Source organism: Periophthalmus magnuspinnatus, chromosome 18 (genome assembly GCF_009829125.3).
Source record: "Periophthalmus magnuspinnatus isolate fPerMag1 chromosome 18, fPerMag1.2.pri, whole genome shotgun sequence".
NCBI classification, from domain to species: Eukaryota; Metazoa; Chordata; class Actinopteri; order Gobiiformes; family Gobiidae; genus Periophthalmus; species Periophthalmus magnuspinnatus.
The window spans coordinates 10,854,900-10,881,172 of NC_047143.1; the positions used below are offsets into that span (position 1 = coordinate 10,854,900).

A 26,273-nucleotide genomic window follows, 5' to 3' on the forward strand; every position below is an offset into this window, starting at 1 on the left:
AATAAGCAAGCACATCAGATCGGTGTGACATCACCCAAGCAAGTAAACTTACTATAAATGCTTTTAAAATAATACAGCTACGTCTACGCATGCACAGTTGAGCTTTTACCTTAAGATTTGTAGTCACACTGCCCCCAGTGGTTACCACAGGAACTGCGCTGTCTTGCCGATGAGTTTTCACAGTGTAGGAATGCGGAATTTTTGAGATTCTCAGGAGATTAAAGGCTGAATGCAGTGTTGACCGATTGAAAAATGCAATTCAAACTCAATCTCTCACTCAAAATCTCACAACATGCAATACCCTAGATTTGCAAGTGAATTATTTCAAGTCAATTGAATTTTGATGTGCAAATTTGTTTTACAAATTTCCACATCAGCAGAAGTGAAGAATGCACAAATGATCCAGAAATTGAGATTCAAAATCCTGCATGCAAAACCACAGTCCCACATATATACATATACAAATTATGCATTGTGAAAAAATCTGAGATTTTGAATTTATTGTTTTTGCTGCATCAATAACTTAATATTACACATTTTCACCCCCACAGGGTACGTACCCTACTCTGCTGTTTTGTGCCTTATCCTATGTGTGCGATTTTTTTTTATTTATTTTTTTAATTTCAAATAGAAACAGCCAACAGACAAGATGCCATGGGATGCAAAAGGGGGCGTACCTTACCCTACGGTCTGGCAAAACCATGTAAGCCGCCTACAAAACAGGTCACTACACCATCACGTGACCCTTCTTCCCTTAAATACATATATACATATATGTATTAGTTATTATTCTATAGTTTTGTTGTAAATAGTGTAGTGTTCTTGTGTTTTAGTGTGAAACAAAAAAATAAAAGGAAAAATTAAAGAAAACATGACTATGATGTTAAGGTTAGTATAGTGCTGTATGTATTAGACATCATTCGTGGAGCCTGCCAATGGGAGGCAGTATTTCCCCTGTTTAATTTTTCAGCTAAAGCAGTGCTTCTCAGTTATTTTCTGTTATGCCCCCCTATGAAGAAGAAAAAATTTTGCACCCCTCATCAATTTCCCTGAAATTCATTAAAAAAATTATCCTTATTTAAACTGCACAAATTTTTTAACCAACTGATTGAACCATTTAATACAGAAAAAAAATATAATACAAATAATAATAAATAAATTAAATAAATATCAAATCAATAAATTAAAATTAAATATCAAATTAATAAATTAAAATTAAATACATATAAAAAATATATATTTAAATTAAATAAATAAATATGAGCCCCACCGGCTCATATTTGAGAAGGACTGAGCTAAAGTAACATGTTTTTTGCCACCCCCTCCTAAATGTGTTCAAAAGAATATGTTCAGATGATTCACTAACCAAGCAAAACAGACCAAACAAATTAATCTTTTAAATTAAATTCTTGAAGCACACATGTTGTTTTTGTGATTCTTGCCAAATGCCAATTGAGAGAATAAGTTACTTAAACTAAAGTTCACAGTTTTTGTCCTTTGTGTTCAATGCACTTTGTTCAGTGGAATAGTTCTTGTGAAATATATAGAAAAGTTACAAGCTAATAATACATTAACTTCCATTACCTGGTTTTCCTGATTAAGAGGTTGCTATTGTATCATTTCTGTACACTGCACATAGAGCTTTAATGTGCGGAGTTTGCATGTTTTTCTCTGTGTCTTGGCAGGTTTCAATGAGCAACACACTAAACTTTGAGGTGAGAGAATTTGTGTTCAAATTGATAGGTGACCAATGAGTGACTTTGTTTCATGCATCACTGAAATAAAGAAATCCGATTGCACAGTAGCCTACTGTCTGGCTCGAGACACGACGAGGGAGTGGTGCCAGGCAGAGACCGATATCCTGTTTAAAAATACAGAGGTACATAGTGTGGATTTGCCAGGTGACTAGTTAATAGTAATTCCATACTTTGCACAACACCCTTGAGGTCATCACTCACTACTCTACTCTCAAAATTATTTACAAGAAAAAAGGAGCATGGATGTATATTGACTTTGAATATATTTAAGTTTGATTAAATAGGCTAAAAACTAAAACAAGGTGAGAGAAATAGGAAAAAAATCTAAAATTTTGCTATATCAATTTGAAACTTCTTATTGTTTACTTAGCCTTCATAATTAAAAATTAAGTTTTTCATCAGTATTTACATCAATATTTTCCCATAAAATATATAGGCTACATAAATAATCCCAATAATCCTAAATAAAAAATAAAAAGATCCTGAAATGTATCCCTTTATTTGGTTGACATAGGCCTATTAGGGTATTTTGAATATTTTTAGAAATAGTTTGTTTTTTGTTTTTTATTGCCTCAGATCCAGAATACATACTTACCAATACTTCTCGAAGGCCATGTCCCAATTCACCAAATGCACCGTTCAAAGTGCCCGGCCGACTAAGGGGATTCCTCCGTGTAGCCGCCTTTGTGCTGAAATGGGACACAGAGTAAAACTCTTTAAAAAGTACCGTGACAGAGGAGCAAGTGCCTGGGATAGTGCCAGGCAGCTGGTTTCCCAGGATACTTAGTTATAATGTACCAGATCAAATACACAGATGTGAACCTGCCAGGAGTATCTGTGTCAATTTGTGCCTTTATTAATGCTATGTAAAACCCCTACAATAATTTTCATGATCACAATTCTTTGTTTTTAGATACCTATACTGTGTGTGATGTTAACAGTATTTATCTAGACAAGAATAGCTTGTCAAGATAACAACAGCTCTTTTTTCAAAATAGCGTTAAACGTCTCGTCAGTTCTGCGTTCAATCTCGACCCCTCCCTAACCATTTGAAGCCGAGTCTGCAGTTACTGTCCCTAATTGCTGGTAGATGGAGGATGCGGGAGGGCGGAGGGAAGAGGAGGGGGACCTCTTATGAATGAAACCCAGCTCAGTGACGTCAATGGGGAAGGGGGGGGCGCTTGACGCATGTGTGGGTGGGCAGGGTTAGGGAGAGAGGGAGAGCCTGGATACTGCATGAAAACACACCAACACGGGCAGATGTAAAGAAGCAAAGCAGGACAACTCTCTACAGAAGGTAGGATATGAAACTTACAAAAAAATATATGTTTTGATAAGTTTTGGGGAAATGTCACTTGGATTATATTGTTGCCATTTGTCAGAAATATTTGTGTAATTTATTATATATATTTTTTTGTTTTTCTATATCAGATGGGCCAAAACACTTGAGATCTTATGCAGCCTATATGATGTATAGGGGTTACTCAAAACACTTAAAAGAATCAATCAGTATTGTAATTTTTGCATTTTTTCAGGAATGTATATAAAATAATGGGTAGATTATATTGCAGAAAAAATAATCTTCTATGTGGAAATGCCTATATATATATATATATATATATATATATATATATATATATATATATATATATATATATATATATATATATATATATATGAATTAAAGGGACCCAAAAGGGAAAGGTTAAAAAAGGAGTGGGGACTTATTTCATTTTATTTATTTATTTGTATTTATTTATTTATTCATTTTATTTTTTATTTTATTTTTTTTTTTTCTGTTGATGGAAAAATCAATAAATCAGTAAAGAGTACAGACTTGTGATATTAAATTTATTATTTATTATTTATTAAATTTAATTAATATAAATAGGAATAACATGTTTATTTATTTTTCAGTTTCTGGAAAGTAATTGTTACAAAATTAAACAAAAAACAATTCCTTTTCAGATTTTGTAATTGTAACTTTTTTTTTTTTTTTTTTTTTTTGACATTTTTGGGAGAGAAATAGAAAAGCCAAACAAAAAAACAAAAACAAAAAACAGCAGACAGCAGAGCACGACGTTTGGCTTCTATGGGGACTGCAACACAAATGGATTCTAGTCAATGCACAGTCAAAGCAATGAAAGAAAACCTTATTTAAATCGTATGGAATTATTATAGCAATCACCTCGAGGTACAATATTGAATGCAATATTTTGACAAGGAACACTGTGAAATTTTAATTATTTCCTAAAATTTCCCTGATTAGTCTTGAGTGCAATAAAAATGAAGACTGAAACGAGGTTAAAACATGTTGAATGCACTAAACGGAACAAAAGAATTGTAATCTCTGTATATACCATGATGATGCAACAAAAATATGCATGAAAGAAAAATGTGTAATTCAAAATTTAGACATCTGAAAGTATAAGGACAAAAAATATGCTGTGAGATTTGGAAATGATTACATCTGAACTTATTATTAGTAATGGGTGGTGGCTTAATTTTAGCCGGAATAAACCAGAACATGATCCGGCAACAAAGTGTGTTCCACCAAATGTTTTCTTTGGTCCGGTAACTAGACTGGAGTTATACCTTTATGTTTAAGGTACTGAATAATATAAACACAGGCATTTGTGTTTTAGACAAATTAAGCCCACATTTTTGTGAGTCGTAGCCTACGTCTCATCTCCTCCGCTTCGTTGTCACAGCACAGAGCTGTCCTACACCTGATCCCACGCCATTGTCCCCTTCTGTGAAAGTGGTTTAGCAAACTCCCGAGCTGAGATGGTCAGTTGTGTTGTATTTTGGTATTTCTGAGTGCTTATACTCACCTACTGCATGTGTTCTGGTAAAGTATTGACCTTGTATGGACATTGGTTCCCAAGCCACTTTTCCAGCAATGTCTAATTTAAAAATTAAGCACTGCTGGTCTCATTTGAATCTTAAAGAGGATGTATTATGCTTTTTTCCAGAAATTTATTTTTGAACAATAAGAACAAAGTAGATCGTCATGTTATATTTTGTTCGTTGTGAATACCAATATTTATCTGAAATGGCTTAAAAATAAAAATGGGACAGTGATTTGTTCAAAACTGCAGAGCTGATAAGTCCCAGTCTTGAAATAATCAAAATATAACTTAACTATAAGTTAAAGAAGACATATTATGCAATTTCTGCTATAATTAATCTATGGATCATTATGTTATAATTTTGGATTTTTTAAAAATTGCAATATCAACTTAAAACAACTTAATAAGAGACACAGGTCTGCTGACCCAATGGAAAACATTGTCGGAGTAAATATAACCATAACATGAAGTGCTGCATCTTGTCTGCACTCATGGATAGAAGCAGATCACACTAGCGAGTAGTGGAGTACGGGCGGCACTGAAAACAGAGGTAGATCGGGGCAATGATATATATATATATATAAATCCATATTTGTCCTTCCTGGTTCTGTTCATAGACTCTGCGGGGCATGATGTTGCCGTCCAAAGGCAGCCTGTTCCTCCTGACTGGAGTCTCCATCCTGCACCTGTCCTCCCTCCAACCCACTAGAGACGGTTCAGAGCTGGACACCACACTTGGACCTATTTCTGGGGATGGAAAGGACGCCATCACTCTGCGTCCACACAAAATGGATGATAAAGAGGAAGATGATGTCCTTTTTGGAGACATCGAACCGCAACAACTAGCAAACATTTTAGTGAAAGCTTTAAGAGACAAGAATAAGTTTCGGCCTGAGGATAGTTTAGAAAATGAGGAGGTAGAAGACAGAAGACAACCGGACGAGATAATGGACGTTAAGAGACAAGAGAGTGTGAAGGATGCACCTATCGAGGATATAACTAGTCGCACAATTTTTAAGACTTTGAAGGAGCAAACAAAACTGCCTTCCGAGTTTGCTGAAGTAGAAGAACCAAAATCCGAAACCCTACGCCAAGATGAAGAGGAACAGTTGACCGCCGAGGAACTCCATAGTCTAGAGACCATGATGAAGGAGTTCCCTCGCGTGGGGATGTTTGAGAAGAGAGACGATTCCAGCAGTTTTAATGAGGTTCTACCAGCGAACAAGAAGCTGGAGCAGAAGATGAAGTGGCGGGAGGAAACGCAGAAGGCTTTAAACATTCCATCCTTTAGCTTCATGGATGAGTTGGAGAAGATGAAGTCTTTCATGGATGACGTCAACACAGTCAAACCCCAGCAAGAAGCTACTGAAGAGATGCAACCAGATGAGGAGGAGAGCCAAGAGGAGGTAGATACTTTTGTGTTATTTAACAAATTTTTTGCTGATGTAATAGAAGCTTGATGGTATGGCATGACAATTTTTTAAATGCTTCTGGAAGAACTGAGAAATGTCCATTCAGTCTTCTAAGATCATTTTCACTTTTCTTCAGACTGATGAGGAGAACTTGAGTCCCGAAGAGGAAGAAGCCCGAGCCAAAGCTGAGCAGGACGAGATGAGACGGCAGGCTGCTGAGGCACAGAGGGCTCGCCTTGAGGAGAAGAAACTGGCTGACATCGCTTCAGACATGCTCCTGCGCTACATGGGCAAAGAGCGCACAGGCCCTAGGCAGAGGTGGGTAGAAGAGCCAAAAATTGCACTCAAGTAAGAGTAACGTTAATTTAAAATAATATTCCTCAAGTACAAGTACAAAGTAGTGGTCAAATAAATAAATAAATAAATAAATAAATAAATAAATAAATAAATAAATAAATAAATAAATAAATAAATAAATAAATAAATAAATAAATAAATAAATAATAAGAGTAAAAAAGTATAGTACTCCTCAAGTAAGAGTAACTTGAAGAGTAACTGTCGGGATGTAACATCCATCCATTTTCTTCCGTTTATACGGGGCCGGGTCATGGGGGCAGCAGTCTAAGCAGGGACTCCCAAACTTTCCTCACCCCAGACACGTCCTTCAGCCCCTCTGGTGGGCATTCCCAGGCCAGCTGAGAGACATAGTCCCTCTAGTGTGTCCTGTGTCTTCCCTGGGTCTCCTCCTGGTGGGACATGCCCAGAACACCTCCCTAGGGAGGGGTCCAGGAGGCATCCTGAACAGATGCCAGAGCCACCTCAGCTGGTTCCTCTCGATGTGTAGGAGCAGCGGCTCTACTCCGAACTCCTCCCGTGTGACCGAGCTCCTCACCCTATCCTAAGGGTGCGCCTGGCCACCCTACAGAGGAAACCCATTTCGGCCGCTTGTAGGATCTTTTCCTTTCGGTCATTACTGTTGAAAAGATTTATGCATTATTTAAAATGTTGTTCTTCTAATTACATTCACTTTAAACTATAAATCAGATGTAACATTTGATTTATAGTTAGTATAGAAGGACAAAACATGAAATAATCCATAAATCTTTTCAATGGATAGACACAAAAATGGTAAATCATATATGAAGGAGCAGTGCAAGAAACTAAAATGTTCAAATCATTTCATATTTTCAACAAAAGCTTTTGTCTCTTATAGACTTACTCACAGTGAGAAGAAGACCAAAAACTCTTATTCATGTAAGAGTACTGTTTCCCCAATGAAAATATGAGTAATTTTGTGATCTCTCTTGGGCCTTATTTAAATAAAATTTAAAAAGCATGATAGAAAACAATACACAAAACTTGACAAACCTGATGCGATGTGCAGTAGTTTCACTTGCAAAATGCACGCTCATTGTGTTGTGATAGTACTTTAGCACAGAGAGTACAGAACGCTAAAAACAAAAATGTTGTTGTTTTTGGCAAATGTTATATTTTCAAAACAATAAAATGTCTAAATATGTTATGTGTTAGCAATTAATACTTAATGGAATTGCAATAGTCCCTCTTGAAAAAGTCACTAAAGTAACTGTAACTGAGTGCTACCCACCTGCGTCCCCAGGTACAAGCAACCACTGTCCGACACCCCTGAGGACAAGCGCTCTGATGAACAAGCTCAAGACCTGGACCCTCAGACCATTGACAAGCTCATTGAGATTTCCAGCAAGCTCCACCTGCCAGCAGACGACGTGGTCGACATCATCAGCGACGTCGAGGAAAAGAAAAAACGGAAAGATGTACTGCCTCCTGAGATATCCTCAAGGTATCCCTCCAACACGGAAACCGATCAACCATTCTCCAGTAATCTCCGAAGCTGGTTTTACCCCAAAACACCACCTTCACAAGATCTTTGGAGCAAGCCCAGAAAGTTTCAACCTGGACTTTGGTCGCAAAAAACTCCAGAAGGTTGGCACAAACCTCTAGCCTACCCTGTCCCTTACTATCGCAGGTATCCGCTGGCATACTACCCAATCCCTGTTGTGTCACCACCTAGGCCTCAACCATGGTACTACAACCCTTACTCATTCAATCGCTTCTTGACAAATCCAGTTAGCTCCTACACTTCCAATGCATGGACTAACCCCAGTCCCGGATGGCGTATGCTCAGAAAACCTGTGCCATATTACACTAATGCTGCCCCCTTGGTGAACCCGTGGCGATTTAAGATCAAAGCTCCCCCAAGTCGGTCGGTGGTGCGGCAAAACCAGTGGTTAGCCTCCGCTCCGGCACAGTTAAAAGATGCTAACTCCAAAAAGACATTAAGCGACTTTAGCAACAGAAGAGAGGGTCTGGAGAGATACCTACAGCAGTTTGTCCAGAAAAAGGCACATTCGTTAGACTAAGGACAGTCTCAGACCTCAACTGTGCACGATCACCTCTGTTTTTTCCATAGACTTTTTGAATAATGTGTATATTAAGAATGCAAATCAGCTATGGAATAACAAATGACCATAAACATAATTTTGATAAAAAGGTCACATATTATGCAAATGAACTTTTGTCATAATGTTTCTTCCTTACCAAAAAACATACTTACTAAACATACTAAAGATTGTGGCGGGGGAGTCTGACATCTCCATGGAGTTATAGTTTTGCCTGGAATGTTCGACAGTATGACATTTAACTTCTCTAACTTGTACTTATTTCAATTTGAGATTTTGTTTTTAAAAAGTTTAACGGCAAGTTTAATGTGGTGCTGTATAACATTCTAGGCAAAGCAATAATACTGCCATAGATGATGTCCTCCACCAAAAAAGTTACATTATCCACCTTTAAGTACTATTTAGTTTCATTCACATGTTTCTCTTCTTTCTTGGATTGATTTTGTCATCATTTGAAACTAGGGAGTACTCCTCCCTGTTTTAAAGTCCATCCACATTCATTGGATCATTTCAGCAGAACTGCCTTCAGTACCAAACATATCTGTTTGTGTTGTGTTTCTAGTGCCAGATTTACCATGCTTGCCTTTTCAACATAAATCATGCTAACACTTGGAGTGTTACCAACAGATGGAGTCAATTAATGAGTGAACTTTAAACGTGGAGTCCGTTACCTTGCACATAGAGCGTCTGCCACCACGCTTTAAGTTCCAAAACAAAAAGCATAATATGTTGCCTTTGAATTATGTTTCAATGCTGATTCGCCTCATTTTCTGCAGCTCTCATTCAAAGAAAATGCTCTTCGCTTTGGAAAGAAGTGGCACTACATTGTATTATATTTTTATAGCTACATGCATTTTGAAGATAACTTTCAAAGGGCCTGCACCTGATTTTGTTGTTGTTGTTTTTTTCATTCATTTGAGAAATTTTGTCTTGCCCTAGTACAGATACATTTTATAAGCAGATCTTGAGATCATAATATAGCCACTGTATACTGTCTGCAACTAATTCAAAGTATTAAACAGAAAGTATATGGTTAGCATGCTAGTTGTTGTTAGCTTTTCTGTAATAATTGTTAGCTTTTCAGTGAATAATTAAAAAGCTTGGAATGCAAGTAAATGAGGATTAACTTTGGACCACTGCAAACTGTTTAAAATGAAAGTTCTGTTTTTCATGTTTTTAAGACAGTAAAAATCAGGTACAGTGCCTTTAATGTCATCTGTTTCTCCATTTTGTTTTTTAGATTTCATATAATTGTAAAAAAGTGGACAGAATGTTGATTTGTTGTTTTTGTGAATAATGAGGATTGCGTGATAACCAACTGTTGCATAGACAATCTGCCTTTATACCGGGAACCCATTTAAAGGCAGGACCAGCGAGTGCCTCTGTGATGTGCATGCTTGTGTACAAACAGGACAAAAAAAAAAAAAAACTTTTGAAAATGCATTGAATAAAAAGTATAAAAAATGAACTAGAACTGAAACAATTGTGCAACAATTGGTGTCTACTGTTGTGTACGTGTGTCACAATAAAACTGGATATTCGCTGGTTTTATGAACAATTCTAAGTGCTACGCTCTTATTTGGACTTGACTAAGAATATGAAATATTTTATAGGTCCTACATTAACAAAACTGACTAGCTTTTAGCCATGTTAGAGCCTCCTGATTTTTTTTTCCACATGTGTTTGAGTAACTCTTTAAAATTAGGCAAATATATCTCCAAAGCTTAAACTACTAATACTAATGTTCCTTGTGATGCCATGAAGTGGTAATTTTCAAGTTAACAGTTACCTTTTACCTTTTGTTTAGAAGAGATTGGCAATTCCAGGGTTCCAGGGAAATCATCTAAATGAATGTATGGTGTTTAACTACATAGTGAAGCACTTCCTATATTACCATATGAAATCACAAGATGGAGTGTTTTCTGTTTGAAAGAAGAATTCAGCCTAAATACGCAGGATTTGAGTGTTAAACATGGGTGAATGAAATATAACACAACTCCAAGTATGTTTTTGATGAGGAAACCACATTATAACATAGATCAAAAAATAGCATAATGTACGCCCTTTAAGTGCTATAGAACTTCGAGAGCAGCAGTCATGAGGGAGAAGGACCTACACGGGCTGACACATGCTGGAGGTAGATGCTCTGACCTAGTATCCTATGGTTAATGGTAAATATAATTATACCCTAGTGATGGTATTGAAATTATAGGCTAATTATTTGAAACAATGATTCATGTTTTGTCATTACTGTCACAAGTTAACCTTTAGAGGAAGACTTTAGCTCCACTCATCATCGGTTATTATAGGATTCATCAAACACACTCTAATTTGCATTGGAGCAATAATTGAAACCACACTTAATAAATTGCACATCTCTGAGATACTGAATTAGAAGACATGCCTACAAAGTCATGATCCCCAAGTTGAATGTTTATGTAAGTAGGCTAAATCCACATGATCCTGTACATTCATGTTCCTACAAATGCCTTTGGTGAAATGTTGCTCTGCTCATTTTCACAGAGGTGATGATTCATGGAGTCACGTGGTGAAGTGGTGACTCATCCAGCGGCATCAGGCTGCCTCTGCACACACATACACGCAGTTCACACAACAGTAATAATACGCCTCCTTATGCATCCTAAATGTTGCTGTTGCTGCATGATCTATGCGCAAAACAAGGTCATATACGCTTTATCCATTCATATATACAGCATGCAATAGGCTGTCGACAATTGTATTTTTGCATTTTTTTTAAATGTATTTTGTATTCAACTGAAAATAGAAAAGATAGCTCAATATATCTGTCTTATGTGGGTCCATAAATACGGTAATTAGGCGCTAAAATAAAATATCTTATGATGTATACAATGTAGATTATGTTGTTATGCACAGAAAAATAAATGTAGAAGCTGTTCCCAAAACAGACAGCAGATAGCAGCATTACACATATCTGCATGTTACATGGCATCCAGACCAGTAGGGGCGGTACTTTTGTTGTCATTCCACCTTCACCACCGTAGCGCAGGAAGCAGAAAGTCAGCAGCGGTGTGGGTCAGTCAGATTCGGTAAAGTTTAGTCCAGAGAAGATCTAGGAGCTGACTATGAAGCCTCCGCCTCGTAAGCGCACGAGGACAAGCCGGGAGCTGCGCGCGGTGCCAGAACACCAGGGGAGGAGCCTGTGTAAGTGGCCGGGGAGCGAACAGAGGAAGCTGCTGACCGCTCTCACCAAACTGCGCCCCAGAGACCTGTCCGGAGAGCCGCTGGACCCGGAGCGAGTCAAGGAGCGGCTGCCTTCACGCACGCTGGAAGAGGTGACATGACCGACCTGTCTGCTGGGCTTGTGTGTAAAGAGGGATATGACAGCCCATAGGCAGAGTTACACACTTGAGAAATGTGAAACTTAAGCAGTGAATCCTTTTATACCATGAACTAGGTTAGAAAATAAATGTTTGTTAATTATTATCAGCAGCTATAATACTTATTAATTGCAAAAACGCTAGACATGATGGCCAAATTGTTTAAATTTTGTGTTTTTAATTCTCAAGACGATTGTCCAATCAGAAAGCAGAATGAGCCTCACGTTACACCTGAATTTCCTCATTTGGGAATCAATAAAGTATTTATCGGTTAGTCTCTCTGATCTCAATGGTCACTACCAAACCCCAACACCTGCAGACAATCAGTGCTAGTGCATTCTGAAGGTTCTGAGCTTTCTATGAGGCCTGTCCATATACTGAGAATGAGAAAAACTTGTATCCTCTATCTGCAGGTAAGGCACTGGCAATGCAGGTTACTTAGGAACGGTACACCATTACCCCCAACATGACACACAAGGATGAGACAAGACAAGATTTTGAGATAATAAATATATTACAGTGAGGCAAATAAGTATTTGTGCACTCAGTGCACAGCAAAAGCTTCACACAATGGCTTATACTCATAATACAAGTCAGAGCTTTATAATAAAAATGTTAAGTGTGTTTTCAACATTGGAGTTTACAGTTGGCTTGGGTTGGTTGGAAGCTCATGTTTTGCCATAGTTAAAATGAAATATTTATACTTCCAATAGCATTAACATACTACACAGGTCATGAGCAAGATTTGTCATTTTCATTGTATAAGTAGCTAAAGCACTTAATTAAAAGTCTTATAACAGAAATGTAAATACGGTCATTTCACACTTTTAATAAACCATTTAACTTGGATGGATGTGATGCAGCATGACCACAGTGCGCACGTCTGATGTCGCTCACAGTGGTCCATGGGACCGCTCAGGGAGTTTGTGTGTTTGCTCAGACTCGTGAAAAATTAGAGGGAATATTGCCCATGACTCCTCTGGATCATCCAAATGGTCATTGACAAACTTAAGACGGGCCTTGACATGTGCTGGTTTAAGCAGGGGAACCTTCTGTACCATGCATGATTTTAAAACATGACATCTTAGTGTCTTACTAACAGTAACCTTGTAAGCGGTGGTCCCAGCTCTTTTCAGGTCATTGACCAGCTCCTCCTGTGTAGTTCTGGGTTGATTCCTCACCTTTCTTAGGATTCTTGAGACCCCACGAGGTGAGATCTTGCATGGAGCCCCAGTCTGACGGAGATTGACAGTTATGTTTAGCTTCTTCTATTTTCTAATAATTGCTCCAACAGTGGATCTTTTTTCACCAAGCTGCTTGGCAATTGCCCCGTAGCCCTTTCCAGGCTTGTGGAGGTCTACAATTTTGTCTCTTGTGCATTTTGACAGTTCTTTGGTCTTGGCCATGTTAGTAGTTGGAGTCTTACTGATTGTATGGGGTGGACAGGTGTCTTTATGCAGCTAACGACCTCAAACAGGTGCTTCTAATTTAGGATAATAAGTGGAGGGGAGGTGGACATTTTAAAGAGCGGACTGAGCATGTTAAAACCATGTCAGGAAAAAGAAAAGGCAAACTTCACCAGCTTTGGGTGGGTGGCAGAGGGTATGGCGCAAGGGGCAGGAATAGCCCATTTGGAATTAAGTCCTACAGTCCCGATCGCTGGGGTGCCTCCGTGGTTGCTTAAAGAACCTGTAGTAGATTTAGGACTCCTGGGGAGGAAATGCAGTAGTGCGGGAGTTGATGAATATATCTGTGGAAAGTACTCTGAACATTTAATAATGTATACTGATGCTTCAAAGCTAGCGAATGGGAAGGTGGGCATAGCATATGTTATTCCAGATATAGGTGTTGCAGTTAAAAAGAGGACAAGTGACAATGTGGCTGTTTATACAGGAGAGTTGCTGGCAATACTCTTGGCATTGACTTGGGTGAAGGAGAATGGGCTAAAGCAGAATGTGAACGCTTCAGACTCAAGCAGTGCAGTGACAAGTGTTAAAACATTCAAGTCAGAGACGAGACAAGACATAATTTGGGAAGTAGGGCAAATACTGGAAAGAATAAACAGACAAAAGAAATATGCCATTTTCATGTGGGTTCCAGCACATATAGGGGTGGAAGGGAATGAGCTGGCAGATAAGTGGGCAAAAGGAGGAGCTGCAAAGGAGGAGGTAGATTTCCCAGTAAAATATAGTAAATCAGAAATTAAGACAATCATTAAAGATAGGGTAAGAAAACAATGGCAGAGTAAATGGGATTCATGCCCTAAGGGCCGGTTTTATTACAATCTGCAGGGAAGAGTTGAGGGTAAAACAGCGGAATGGGGTTGCAAGAACCGGGAGGAGGAGGATGTATTGGCAAGATTGAGGTTGGGTCACACAAGACTAAATGGCACACTTAAAATTATAGGAAAGCATGAAACGAGGGAGTGTGATTATTGTAGCTGTCAGGAAACTGTTGAACATGTAATCATATATTGTCCAAAATATCAGTTGCAACGTAGAATTTTAAAAGATAGACTTCATCAGAATAGTATTCGCTGCGAATTAAAAGACATTTTACAAGGATTTAAACAAGATTGTGTACTCAGAGCAATAACAAAGTATCTTATCTCCACAAAACTGATGAAGAGGGTATAGAAAGGCTATTGGGGTCGTCCCGGCCCACACTCCATACCGGATGGTGGCGGTAATGCATCATTTCTAGTTGCGTGCCAACCGCCATAAAACACTATTAGAAGAAGAAGACATTTTAAAGATGGACTAACAGGTATTTGAGGGTCTGAATTCTAGCTGATGGACAGGTGTTCAAATACTTATTTGCAGCAGTAACATACAAATAAATCATTAAAAAAAAAAAAAAATACAATGTGATTTTTTTTTTTTTTTTTTAGATGAAAAATTATGAAAATTTTAGACCCCTCCATGATTTCTAAGTGGGAGAACTTCAAAATCACAGGGTGTTCAAATACTTATTTGCCTCACTGTACACCCCCCCCCCCCCCCCCCCTCCACACACACACACACACATATATATATATATAATTATTTGGTAGATACACAATAAAAACGTTTTTTCATGATTGCATTTCATTTAATTGCCTTCTTGAGATGCATTACTTATATTTGCAACTTATATCAGACCTATTATGCAAAATTGGCTTTTCAGAGCTTTTAACCATGTTATAGTTGTTTCCCCTCACCATTTACTCAAGTTGTATTTGGAGTGATTTGTTCATGTTTGAGCAATCTTTAATCGTTTATTTTCAAGATGCCACATTGCCAATAAATCCCTGTTTTCACCTCCACCGGCATACGGCAACTTCCCGGCACTTCGTTCTCCAATTAAATTTTTGTAATTGGTGATACTCGTAGGATTTGGCAACATCGCAGAGATGGTGACAGCATGCACCGTTTTGTTGCGATGACGTTTACATCAACAGCAGCTCCCATTGGGCACTGCAGTTTTCTACCACAGAAGTCAGCTGACTTATTTCTTTTATTTAGTCATTTTAAATGAATATTGCGATTTAAAATGTGCAAATTATAACAATGATCCACAGGTGTCATAGATTATAACTATACATGAGCCGACACAAGCAAAAGAGGTCTTGTCTTACCCTGATACATATCCTTCCTATTCTCACAGATAAACTCTGTTCTGGACAGTCTGAAGGAGAAGGTGGTCTTATTTGCCAAGACCAAGCAGCGTGCAGAGAGGAGGGAGCAGAGGAGAGACAGGAGACCGTTGGAGCTATGGATGCAGGAGGCCTCTGCTGTGAGCGGAGGACAGGTGGAAGAGGCCCTCTCCCTGGCCTTCACCCAGGTATGGAACAGGTTTTTATGATAGATTGTGTTCATAGAAATCAGTGAAGCTGCATGAAGACTTTTCAAATACAACTTGAACAACAAAAACAGATGTTGTCTCAAGATGTCAAACAGATGCAAAGCCTGAGACTTTACTTTCTTTATCTGGTAATTTTAAGTGGAACAACAAAGCCAGGAAAAAAAGAATAATCCTTTCACAAGTTAAATTCAGTTACACTAATGTACTGCTTCAAATAGTAGTTGAGTTTAATAGTTGTAGCTAAGCTAGCAGCCAATTAATGTAAATGTAACTGTTAAACCCAGTTAAGTACAAAATAAACATTTATATGGGTAAAAACACAAGTAGGAGAAAACTATTATTTATGGGTTTTTTTATTAAATATGGGACAGTGCACATTAATCAGCATCTATTAGTACAGCATGTAAATGTGCCAAAGTTAGCCATGCAGGCTAATTTCCATCCATAGTTCCATTGGCAGATTGATGGCAAGACCATAATTTCCATTGATTTCAGTTCTTTGCCATTCGTAACTTTTTTCAAACTCTGCTAAAGTGCTAGGGCCAGCAGCTTGAAGACAGAAGGCCCAAGAAAAGAGAGGGAGTTTCTGAGCGTGTAACTCCCAACGTAACACCAAATTTGACATGATACTTTAGTTTTATGTTCACAGTACATTAATCCTTCATATTTATGATTTGTTCCAGATTTTAGATTAAAAAAATGCAATGTGAATTTTTTTTAACTTTTTTTTTGTTGCTGAAACTGTTAAGTGTAGTATACGTTAGCAGCCACTTGAGAGCGCATTGCAACTCTTGTATGTATTTAACATGGTGAAACTTGTTGCCTTAAAAATATAATTTTTTTAACATAAAAATCCAAACCAACACTATTGTATAAAAGATATACAACATCTAAACTATGTGGGAAAAAGTTAGTGAAACATGTCTTTTGGTGGACCTAATTGCATTTATTCTTATGGAAGAATGCTGAAGTGTCCTGACCCAATGTTGAAACGTGCTCCATAGGCTTAGAACCCTGACATCATAACATTCTAGGATCCCTGTAGTTTAAACTGAGCTGGAGGACATGTCATAATTCTATGGTGGAATTTGTTGTTTAACTGTCAGATTGCAGATTTGTTGTCCTGGTTTATGGGTAATATCTCTGCTGATACAAACATCTTCTCTGTCAGGACAAATAAACAAAAGTTAATATATTTTTTCACAATACTACAATAGAAGGTACTGCCATGTTTCAATCCCAAAGATGTCATTGGTGTCAGTTGAAGGGAATTTAAAATGACACGTTTGTGGAGCCAATCCCAAACAAGGTTTAACATCTGTGAATCATAAGTATTGATATTTCTGTCCAAAACAATAAATCTCCCATAGAGTTATATGTAGACCCTGCCCTCAGTTAAAAATGTAAGTCATAAAATTCTGGAACACAACCTATAGAGGTTAGACACTGGCATAATTTTGTTTGAAAAATGCCCCTCAACGTTTCTTTGCCTCTTGGCCTAATTTTTATTTTTTTTAGCTCAAATTAGTTTTATACAGCAAAATGGAAACTGAAAGTAGTTTATCTGTTGTTTCTGTGACTGTGCAGAGCTTAGTCATCTTGTTAGCTAACAATAAGGGGAGATAAAGGACACTTCAGCTCACCCCACAATAGATTAATCTCCTCAACACAAAGACTCATGTCTTTAAGGAGAGAAAGGTTCAGTTCAAGTCTGTATCAGTGATAAATGTGCAAGTCTGCCGTGTCAGTTTTTAGCTAAACATGGTTGATTATACATGTTACAGTTCACTTGTTTGACCACTAGATGGCGATGGTGTGTGAGAAATATCTGTAAGAAAATGTACTTGACCTGTTTTTTTACACATTTCATATTTAATTTCCCCGTATTTATTTTATTTTTTCATTTCTAAGGCCATATAATGTGATAATTTTTCATTTGAAACAATATTGTAAATATTTAGTTTATCATAAGTCTAGTTTAAGGTCGCGAAAACTACTTCCTGTAGACAGAGCACTATTTAAGAAACAACTGAAAAGTAAAATATAAAGTTTCAGATTCACCAGTTTGTTTACTTGTAGGCCAAAGTGGTATGTATTTTTTCCATGCGTTGATATGCAATTTTTTGTGCGTATGTAATATGAGCCAGAGCTTATGCTATATTTTATACGTTTGCTAGTTCTACGGTGTGAACTGTGATGAAGAAGTAAGACCACAGCAAACATCAGTGAAAAGAACTCTCGCGCCCTTCGTATTTGTTGATAAACCGGCATATTTTACGTTAGCATAGTTTATCTGATTAACTGTTAATATTTTACGTAAACATACCAGACACTGTTGTCTATGTGTTACATTACTATGCTGTACTGCTATTCAGCCTGTTGTTCTCTATTTTATTGTTGTTATTATAACTTGCCTTTAAAGGTAATATGTCTGTTCTTGATCTCGGATTTTGTCAAATAAATTTCCCCCAAAAATGTGACTTATAGTCCAGTGCAATTTATATGTTTTTTTCTTAATTATTGTGCATTTCTTTGCTGGTGCGATTTATAGTTCAGAAAATATGATAATCTGTAATCTGAGGTTTTTTGATCAGTAGGGGCCATAACATTTATACTCCAAATGCCTTCAAAAATGTAATTAAATACAATAATTCAAATATGGATCGCTTGTGTCACCATACTCTCAGGATAAACGTGTGGATTACTGAACAGTTGACAAAGCTAAAATCAAACTTTTTTCAATAACAGGTAACATATACCTCTATAGTATTAGTTTGAGAAAAATGCTCTTTAATCTCATTAACTGCCTTATGAAATATGTACAACAGACCTCCCTCTGGAGCCAGGACTCCCCTGAAAATGACATTGATCTTAGATGGACTATTCTGTTTACATAAAGGTCAATAAATAAATATATTGAGAGGACACATGTTACAGAGAGCCCTTTTGGATTTAGTGCCCACTGGTTTTAGTTGTAGAATCTGGCAACATAAAGTGAGGAGCTTCCTGGCAACCTTTGCCTTAATATAAAATTATATTTTTTTAATACTGAAATATATAATACCAAATGGTTTAATATTTGATTTGAACATGTACCAGTACTTCATATCTAAGGACACACATATAATGTTTATGAAATATATCTTTTTGTCAATTTTTGGGGCGTTTAGGCCAATGTGCTTCTCAGGTTATTGAAACATTTTTATTGTTTAGGTGCTAACTGTGGCATCCACCGAGCCGTGTTCGCTAAAGGGCAACACGTCTCATATCCATCACAGCACAGATAGACCACTGTCTAAAGGTATGTACCACTCCTTCCAATACTATTGCCAAAGAATTCATCAAAGGTGCACTATGTAACGTTTCTGTTGGATGATCCACTACTTGTTTCAATGGAGATGTTATTGCTTTGCCTAGGATGGTCTAAATATCTGTCTTCATGGTGACAAGCAGGTGATAGCCCTAAGTAAAGTTGCATAAAGTTAATTGAATAAATAAAAGATATACAGGTTCAATTAAATTCTAGGGAACATTCCAGGTAATTTAAATTAAATATTAAAACTGTGTCTTTCCCAGGTATGTGTCCAGCCTCGAATCCATCACCACTGCTTAGCCAGTCACCATCAGTGTCCAAAAGTCCATCTGTCCAGTCTCCTGTTGTTACTGAGAAAGTGAAGAAACCCAGTCTGCAGACACATGCTACGAGGCATGATCGGAAGGGTGCGAGACGTTTCAGGATATTATTTACAAATTATGACACAATATGATGAGAGGGGGAGACAGGTTTCACATCGGCCATTTGCTGGTAGAAAAAAAATAAAATGAACTTACAGATAAGATCACGCAACTTCATGTTATGATCTACTCTTTGGAAATACCTATATTTGCCTTTGTTTAGTCAAAGTACTCCCAATACTAAATCATATGTAACTCGATGCTCATGTAGTTTGTATTTTACACATTTTTGTAATTTTGTGATAACTACTTTTTGCTTTTACTTGAGCAATATGCCATTCAGTTTTGGTCTACTCAACACATCTATTTTAATATAAAAGATTGTAATATTTATTTTGTTGATATCACCCGTCTATAGCCCAAAGCTCAGTAGTCCCCAGCACGCACCCCCAGCTGACTGCGAGAATCACCGCCCTCCCCAGCTCCATGGGGGAGGTGAGCTTTGAGAAGATCTACCAATATCTCAGTGCCCTCCATAGGCCCAGCCAGCCATGCAAGCTCAGCCCTATGGGTAAGGGACTGGAAGTGCATTAAATCAGTATCACAAAATTTTATGTCCATTCTAACAAGAAAGTAGCAATAACGTTTCTATCTTTTTTTTTTTTTTTTTAACAAAGCTTACTGTTTCCTTAAGCCTACTTAATTTATAACCCTAACCCATGGCATGGCATCTACTGTAGTTCAATACATAGCTAAACAATACATATCTAAATATAAACAGATTTTTGCAGCATTAATAGCCAATCAGGAATTCTAGATATTGATGCCTAACCCAAGTCTGCTTTCCTACCCATAAAGGTCACCATGCACTAGTGTTATAAACCATTAGAAACATGTTACTTACCTTTATCAATGTAACCAATAATGTAGTACCTGTGTGCTTGTGTCTTCAGAGAGTGCAGTAGTTCTGGATCTCCTGATGGCTCTCCCTGAGGAGCTCCTTGTTCTGGACTCTGATCCACTCATTCAGCGTTTCACCCAGGTATTCCACAAAAGCTCTTTATTATCAAACCTGCATTTAGTGAGGAAATAGTGAGGAGTGGTCATTCTGGGAGTGAGCCATTTTGAGTGGATATGTTTTGGCATGTTTTGACATGTGTCTGGGTGGGATGCCTGCGTACTCGGGTTTTCAGCTAAGGTTCTAAAGTCAGCCAATCGGTCAGTCTTTATAACATCTTTATACGGTAAATCCATTGAAAGAGTCAACACACTAAATATCTTGGATTTTGGCTTGATGAAAACTTATCCTTTAAAAAAAACATATCTCAGAATTATGTAACACTTTAAAACCTACATTATAATTTTGTTACAGAAACAAATATTGTATCCCAATAAATCACAGAAAAGAAATAGTGCAAGCAACCTTCCTCACTGTACTAGATTATGAGGATGTGGTGTACATGCAGACTTCAGCCTCTACTTTAAAATTGTTGTATCCACTCTTTCACTTTGCCCTTTGTTTTATTACAGGGGATGGATTTGAAACTATTCTCTATTAAAAAAAAAGTGGGTTGGCCATCACTCTCTGTTAGAAGAGAACGCTGTATGTAATTTATCTATAAGGTACTACAAAACCTGCCAGAATACCTCACATGCATGTTAATCATTGATTTTAATACCAGATCACATGACTATATACAGTGGGGCAAAAATGTATTTATTCAGGCACCAATTGTGCAAGTTCTCCCATTTAAAAAGATGAGAGAGGCCTATAATTTTCATCATAGGTACACTTCAACAATGAGAGACAAACTGAGATAAAAAAAAACAAAAAACTTATTTTTAAAGTTCATCTCAATACTTTGTTATATACCCTTTGTTTGCAATGGCAAACGTTTTCTGTAAGAGGTTTTCACACACTGTTCCTGGTAATTTGGCCCATTCCTTCATCCAGATCTCCTCTAGAGCAGTGATTTTTAGGGAATTTCCCTCCAAAAACTTTCTATGGGGTTGAGATCTGGAGACTCTCTGGAAATGCTTCTTACGAAGCCACTCCTTCATTGCCCGTGGGTGGTGTGTTTGGGATCATTGTCATGCTGAAAGACTGAGCCACGTTTCATCTTCAATTTTCATCCTTGCTGATGGAAGGAGGTTTTCACTCAAAATCTCGCGATACATGGCCCCATTCATTCTTTTCTTTACACAGATCATTTGTCCTGGTCCCTTTACAGAAAAAACAGCCCCAAAGCATGATGTTTCCACCCCATGCTTCATAAGTAAGGTGTTCTTTCGATGCAACTCAGTATCCTTTCTCCTCCAAACACGACAAATTGAGTTTTTACCAAAAAGTTCTATTTTGGCTTCATCTGACCATGTGACATTCTTCCAATCCTCTTCTGGATCATCCAAATGCTCTCTAGCAAACTTCAGACGGGCTGGACATGTACTGGCTTAAGCAGGGGGACATGTCTGGCACTGCAGGATTTTAGTCCCTGGCAGAGTTGTGTGTTATGATGGTAGCCTTTGTTACTTTTGTCCCAGCTCTCTGCAGGTCATTCACTAGGTCCCCCAGTGTGGTGCTGGGATTTTTGCTCACCGTTCTTGTGATCATTTTGACCCCACAGAGTGAGATCTTGCGTGGAGCCCCAGATCGAGGGAGATTATCAGTGATCTTGGATGTCTTCCATTTTCTAATAATTGCTCCCACAGTCCTTTGACAGCTCTTTGGTGTTGGCCATAATAGAGTTTGGAGGTTGTGGACAGGTGTCTTTTATACTGATAACGAGTTCAAACAGCTGCCATTAATACAGGTAATGAGTGGAGGTCAGAGGAGCCTCTTAAAGAAGAAGTTACAGGTCTGTGAGAGCCAGAAATCTTGCTTGTTTGTAAGTGACTAAATACTTATTTTACTGAGGAATTTACCAATGAATTAATTAAAAATCCTACAATGTTATTTCCTGGATTCTTTCCCCCCATTCTGTCTCTCATAGCTGAAGTGTACCTATGATGAAAATTACAGGCCTCTCTCATCTTTTTAAGTGGGAGAACTTGCACAATTGGTGCCTGACTAAATACTTTTTTGCCCCACTGTAAGTCTAAGGACTAGTCACACCAGACGTGAGATGGGAAAGAGGGCTTTTAGCCGTTTTGCTTCACACTCCAAGGAGAAGCAAAATTGGAGACATTGGTGTTACAATTGGAATTTAATAATCTGATGACAGATTTTTTGTGTGTTGTATTTTAAACAGGACGCTCAAGAAAAAGAGAGCCCAAGTGCTCTCATTGGGTTCCCCTGTATAAAAAAGATAAATAAATAAATAAGCATTCGCTCACAATCCATTTCACTAAAGGCACTAACTAGATCTTAAACCAGATCTTATTTTTCGTGGTTTCCATAAATGTGTATAAATAAAGTCTGAAATAAATAAATAAATATAATGAATAAAGTCTGAAACGTATGGAAGTTTGGACTAAGGGGGAAAAGTCACAAAGTCATCTTTATCTGGCAAGCTATTTCTATCCTTGTATTTTGTATTTCAGTCATACCAGAATCTGTTATCGGGTGCTGACAAAATGGTCAAACAACAGCAGCCCGCAGGAATACCACCTCCAAACCACCAACAATCTCCAACCGGACTCACAGACCACAACCAACCACCACAAACCGGACCTCCACACCACCAACCACCACCAAACGGACCCCCAGACCACCACCAACCTTCATCCAGACCCACAAATCACCAGCAACCACCTACAACCGGACCCACAGAGCACCAGCAACCACCTACAACCGGACCCACAGAGCACCAGCAACCACCTACAACCGGACCCACAGAGCACCAGCTCCCTACAACTGGATCCACAGCCAAACAAGATCCTCCAACCGCACCGACAAACCACCAGCCCCCCCCAACCAGACCCACAGAGACTCAAGGGGACAGTAGCATCCGGAATACTAGTCTCAGGCAAAATGCTCCACTCAACCCTTTTCTCATCCCGGTCAGCCTGATGTCCCGTAAGGCTCAGACAGACACGTGACACAACTTATATTCCATCATTAAGTATTATGGAGGATTGTTAAGGGCACTGTACCATATTTTTTCTGTGTACTTGAGCAAAATTTGTTTTACCCCAGTACCAATGTATTGTATAAACAGCTCTTAAAGAAGAAATAAAACAGCTGTATGCAGTGTGCATCTAATTGTAAAGTGTGTTATCCTCTGAAAATCTGGAAGTGCTCTGTTAGCATGCTAGTTGTTGCTAGCATTAGCGCTAGCCTCTCAAATTTGTGAAATATCATAACTCATTGCAGTGAAGGTAAGTGAGGAATAACTTAGGACCACTGCAAACTGTTTAAAATGAAATAGTTCTGTTTTTCATATTTTGAAGACCGTAAAATCAAGTACAGTGCCTTTAAGGTACTTTTGGGCACCTGAGTGCGCATTCAGGCTAAGGCTGAGGCTTTTTAAATAAAAACAACACACATTTTGGATGGCAGCAGACCACAGTAGTAAGTAACTCATGGACATAACCATATTTTAATTGTATCGAAAGGAGTCAGTGGATGGATGGTGTCCTACGCTCTTTTTGTTATGCTTGCTAGCACTTTTCCAAATTATTGTTTATTTAAATCACCATTAGCATCAGTTGTTTGATGCACTTTATGGTCCGGCGGCAGACCCCAGCATTTGACAAGAATGTTAAAAAGTGACTGGCAGGTCAGGCAATAGAAAAATCCATATTGGACTATACAGTATGTAACTTTCTGGAGGTTGCACCTACATGATTCCATAGAAATGGAAAGTTAAAACCATACTTTTGAACATTCTCCATGGAGATAGATAAGTTTCCATGGTAACAAGCAATAAGAGGTCCTCCTCTCAGTGAGTCAAGTTTAGGGAGATCCAAATGTGCTCACAGTTTAGAACAAACTTTTTACATATTGTAGCTTTAAATATCAGTACTAATATCCAGTTACTCAGTAGTACTTGAGTAGTTTAAGTAACAGTTCTCCATCCACCTCTTCCTAACTAAATTGGGTACAACAATTAAAATTTTCATTTTAGACATTTCATTCAAAAACTGCATTCCTCCCATTAAATCATTTGCACCCCACCCTTTCATTTACACAACTCCCTGAACAAAAACCCAACCTGTTACTGCTCGTTACCATGGAAACGTTCACTCTAGTCTCGTATTTGTCCGGACAATTGCACACCTTATTGCCATGGACTTTTGAACACACCTTTCAAGTTGACAAATTTACAACTTTAATCAGGAAATCTTTTATACCCCTTATTGCTCCATCTGCAGTTATGAGTAGTTTTTTTTTCACATAAAACTTTTTCCAGGAGGTGTCGTCTGGATCAAAGTACTAGTTTTATTGCGATATGGAACATGGAACAGCTCATATTTGTGTCTGTTGACGCCCTGTATTGGAGTTGAGAGGGGTCAAAAATCACCATCTTTCGGGCCCACCCAAACACTCCCTGCTCCTATCAGGTTACACATTCACCAGTTTGCAACATCACTTCTACATTTTTTATAATCACATATTATTGGCTGTCATGTAAGAAGTAGAACTTTCAAGTTGATCAAATAGCATTTTTGTTTAGTGTACTTCACTGTAAATAAGTTACATGTTGATTTTGAATTATGTATTAAAGTAACAGTATGTCACAGAACCATGAAACAGAAATTAAAAACCGTACTTGTAAGCCCACTCAGAGTAAAGATGCGTGTTTGCAATAAAAATGAACATGATACTATTTTATGTAGTGTATTGTTTGTCTAAAAGTTCCATACTGAGGCTTTAAGTGGTCTTTTTCCAGTTAATAATTTTGGGTTGAGTTGATTGTTAATGGAAGATGTCAGAAGTTTGACTTAAAGATTCACTATGTATCTTTTCTAGTGGAGGGTTTGCCATCTGCTTCTCTCTGTGGAAATGTTATTAGTTTGCCTGGAATGTTCCACCGTATAGTATTAAACTTATCTAGTTTTTGTTTTTTTTTAACTATAAAACTATGAGCGGACTCACCTCTCCACAGAATTGCGCTGTAACTTGGCTTGATAGTGTCAAGTGATGGCTCATCTCCATGGAAATGGATATAGCTATACTGTGGAAAATTCCTGGCAAAGGAATAGCATGTCCATAGAAACAAGCAAATGGCAGACCCTCCACCAGAAAAGTTACATAGTGCACATTTAAAGTCAACATTGGTAGCTTTGTTGGCTAGATCAGTTCTTAAATTTCCATACCTGAATATTTCAGATTTCTATTTGATTGATGATTTGCCAACTGTTATATAATTATCATGATAGGCTATTATTGCTGTAGTGATAAACGGGATACATTACCAATATATTATCCAATCAGGTTATTAAGATAAAAAATTCAATAATAACAGAAGTAATTGCTATTTGTCAAATTTCATAAATTGGTTACAGAAAATATTACAAGAAATGTTGTGTCTCTATGGAAAAGAAAAAACAATCAAATATAAAACTTTGCATCCATCCCTCCACCAGCTCCCCCGCCCACCTCACATACACTCCTATATAAGTGTCCCAGGTCTGAACCTTGGTCCTCTCATGCTAGCACAATCAGCGCTAGCCATAATGGATGGATTTTTGCATATTATAACTGTAGTGTTTTTTATAAGTGCCTGTAGAACCCAGGGGCATGGGTAAGTCAGTAAGCTTTTGCTAATATTTTTTTGTTATTTTATTTACTATAGAATTGTCATAATATATAATTCGATTTTTTTTTTTTTTTATTCCAATGGAGCATCTTTTAAAAATAAATGTTTAAATGTATCCTTTCTGTAATTGTTATTAACAATTTATGATATGGTAATTGTTTTGTTTTTAAAAATATTTTTTTCATTTTTTTAAAATATTGTTAATAAACTTTTTAATTGTATTTTTCAATACTATA

The 26,273-nt window shown here is 37.6% G+C and overlaps 3 protein-coding genes across 3 annotated transcripts in view; all 3 read left to right on the top strand.

The window, feature by feature from the left end:
- Nucleotides 1-3,007: 3,007 nt before the first annotated feature.
- On the top strand, nucleotides 3,008-10,012 carry vgf (VGF nerve growth factor inducible). Its single transcript, XM_055228937.1, has 4 exons — nucleotides 3,008-3,054; nucleotides 5,227-6,015; nucleotides 6,158-6,339; nucleotides 7,640-10,012. Exons 2-4 carry the CDS (start codon nucleotides 5,239-5,241, stop codon nucleotides 8,418-8,420), a joined length of 1,740 nt encoding a protein of 579 aa, XP_055084912.1. The 5' UTR covers nucleotides 3,008-3,054; nucleotides 5,227-5,238; the 3' UTR covers nucleotides 8,421-10,012.
- A 1,466-nt stretch (nucleotides 10,013-11,478) lies between these two features.
- Nucleotides 11,479-25,103, top strand: snapc2 (small nuclear RNA activating complex, polypeptide 2). The gene is made up of 7 exons (XM_033983334.2): nucleotides 11,479-11,773; nucleotides 15,464-15,640; nucleotides 18,875-18,962; nucleotides 19,238-19,381; nucleotides 19,755-19,907; nucleotides 20,290-20,378; nucleotides 22,877-25,103. Exons 1-7 carry the CDS (start codon nucleotides 11,564-11,566, stop codon nucleotides 23,372-23,374), a joined length of 1,359 nt encoding a protein of 452 aa, XP_033839225.1. The 5' UTR covers nucleotides 11,479-11,563; the 3' UTR covers nucleotides 23,375-25,103.
- An 837-nt stretch (nucleotides 25,104-25,940) lies between these two features.
- zanl (zonadhesin, like) overlaps nucleotides 25,941-26,273 on the top strand; it is a 57,429-nt gene continuing 57,096 nt past the window's right edge. Inside the window, exon 1 of the mRNA XM_033983869.2 lies at nucleotides 25,941-26,022. Coding sequence (XP_033839760.1) covers nucleotides 25,955-26,022 — 68 coding nt within the window. The 5' untranslated portion in view covers nucleotides 25,941-25,954. The remainder of the gene's footprint in view (nucleotides 26,023-26,273) is intronic.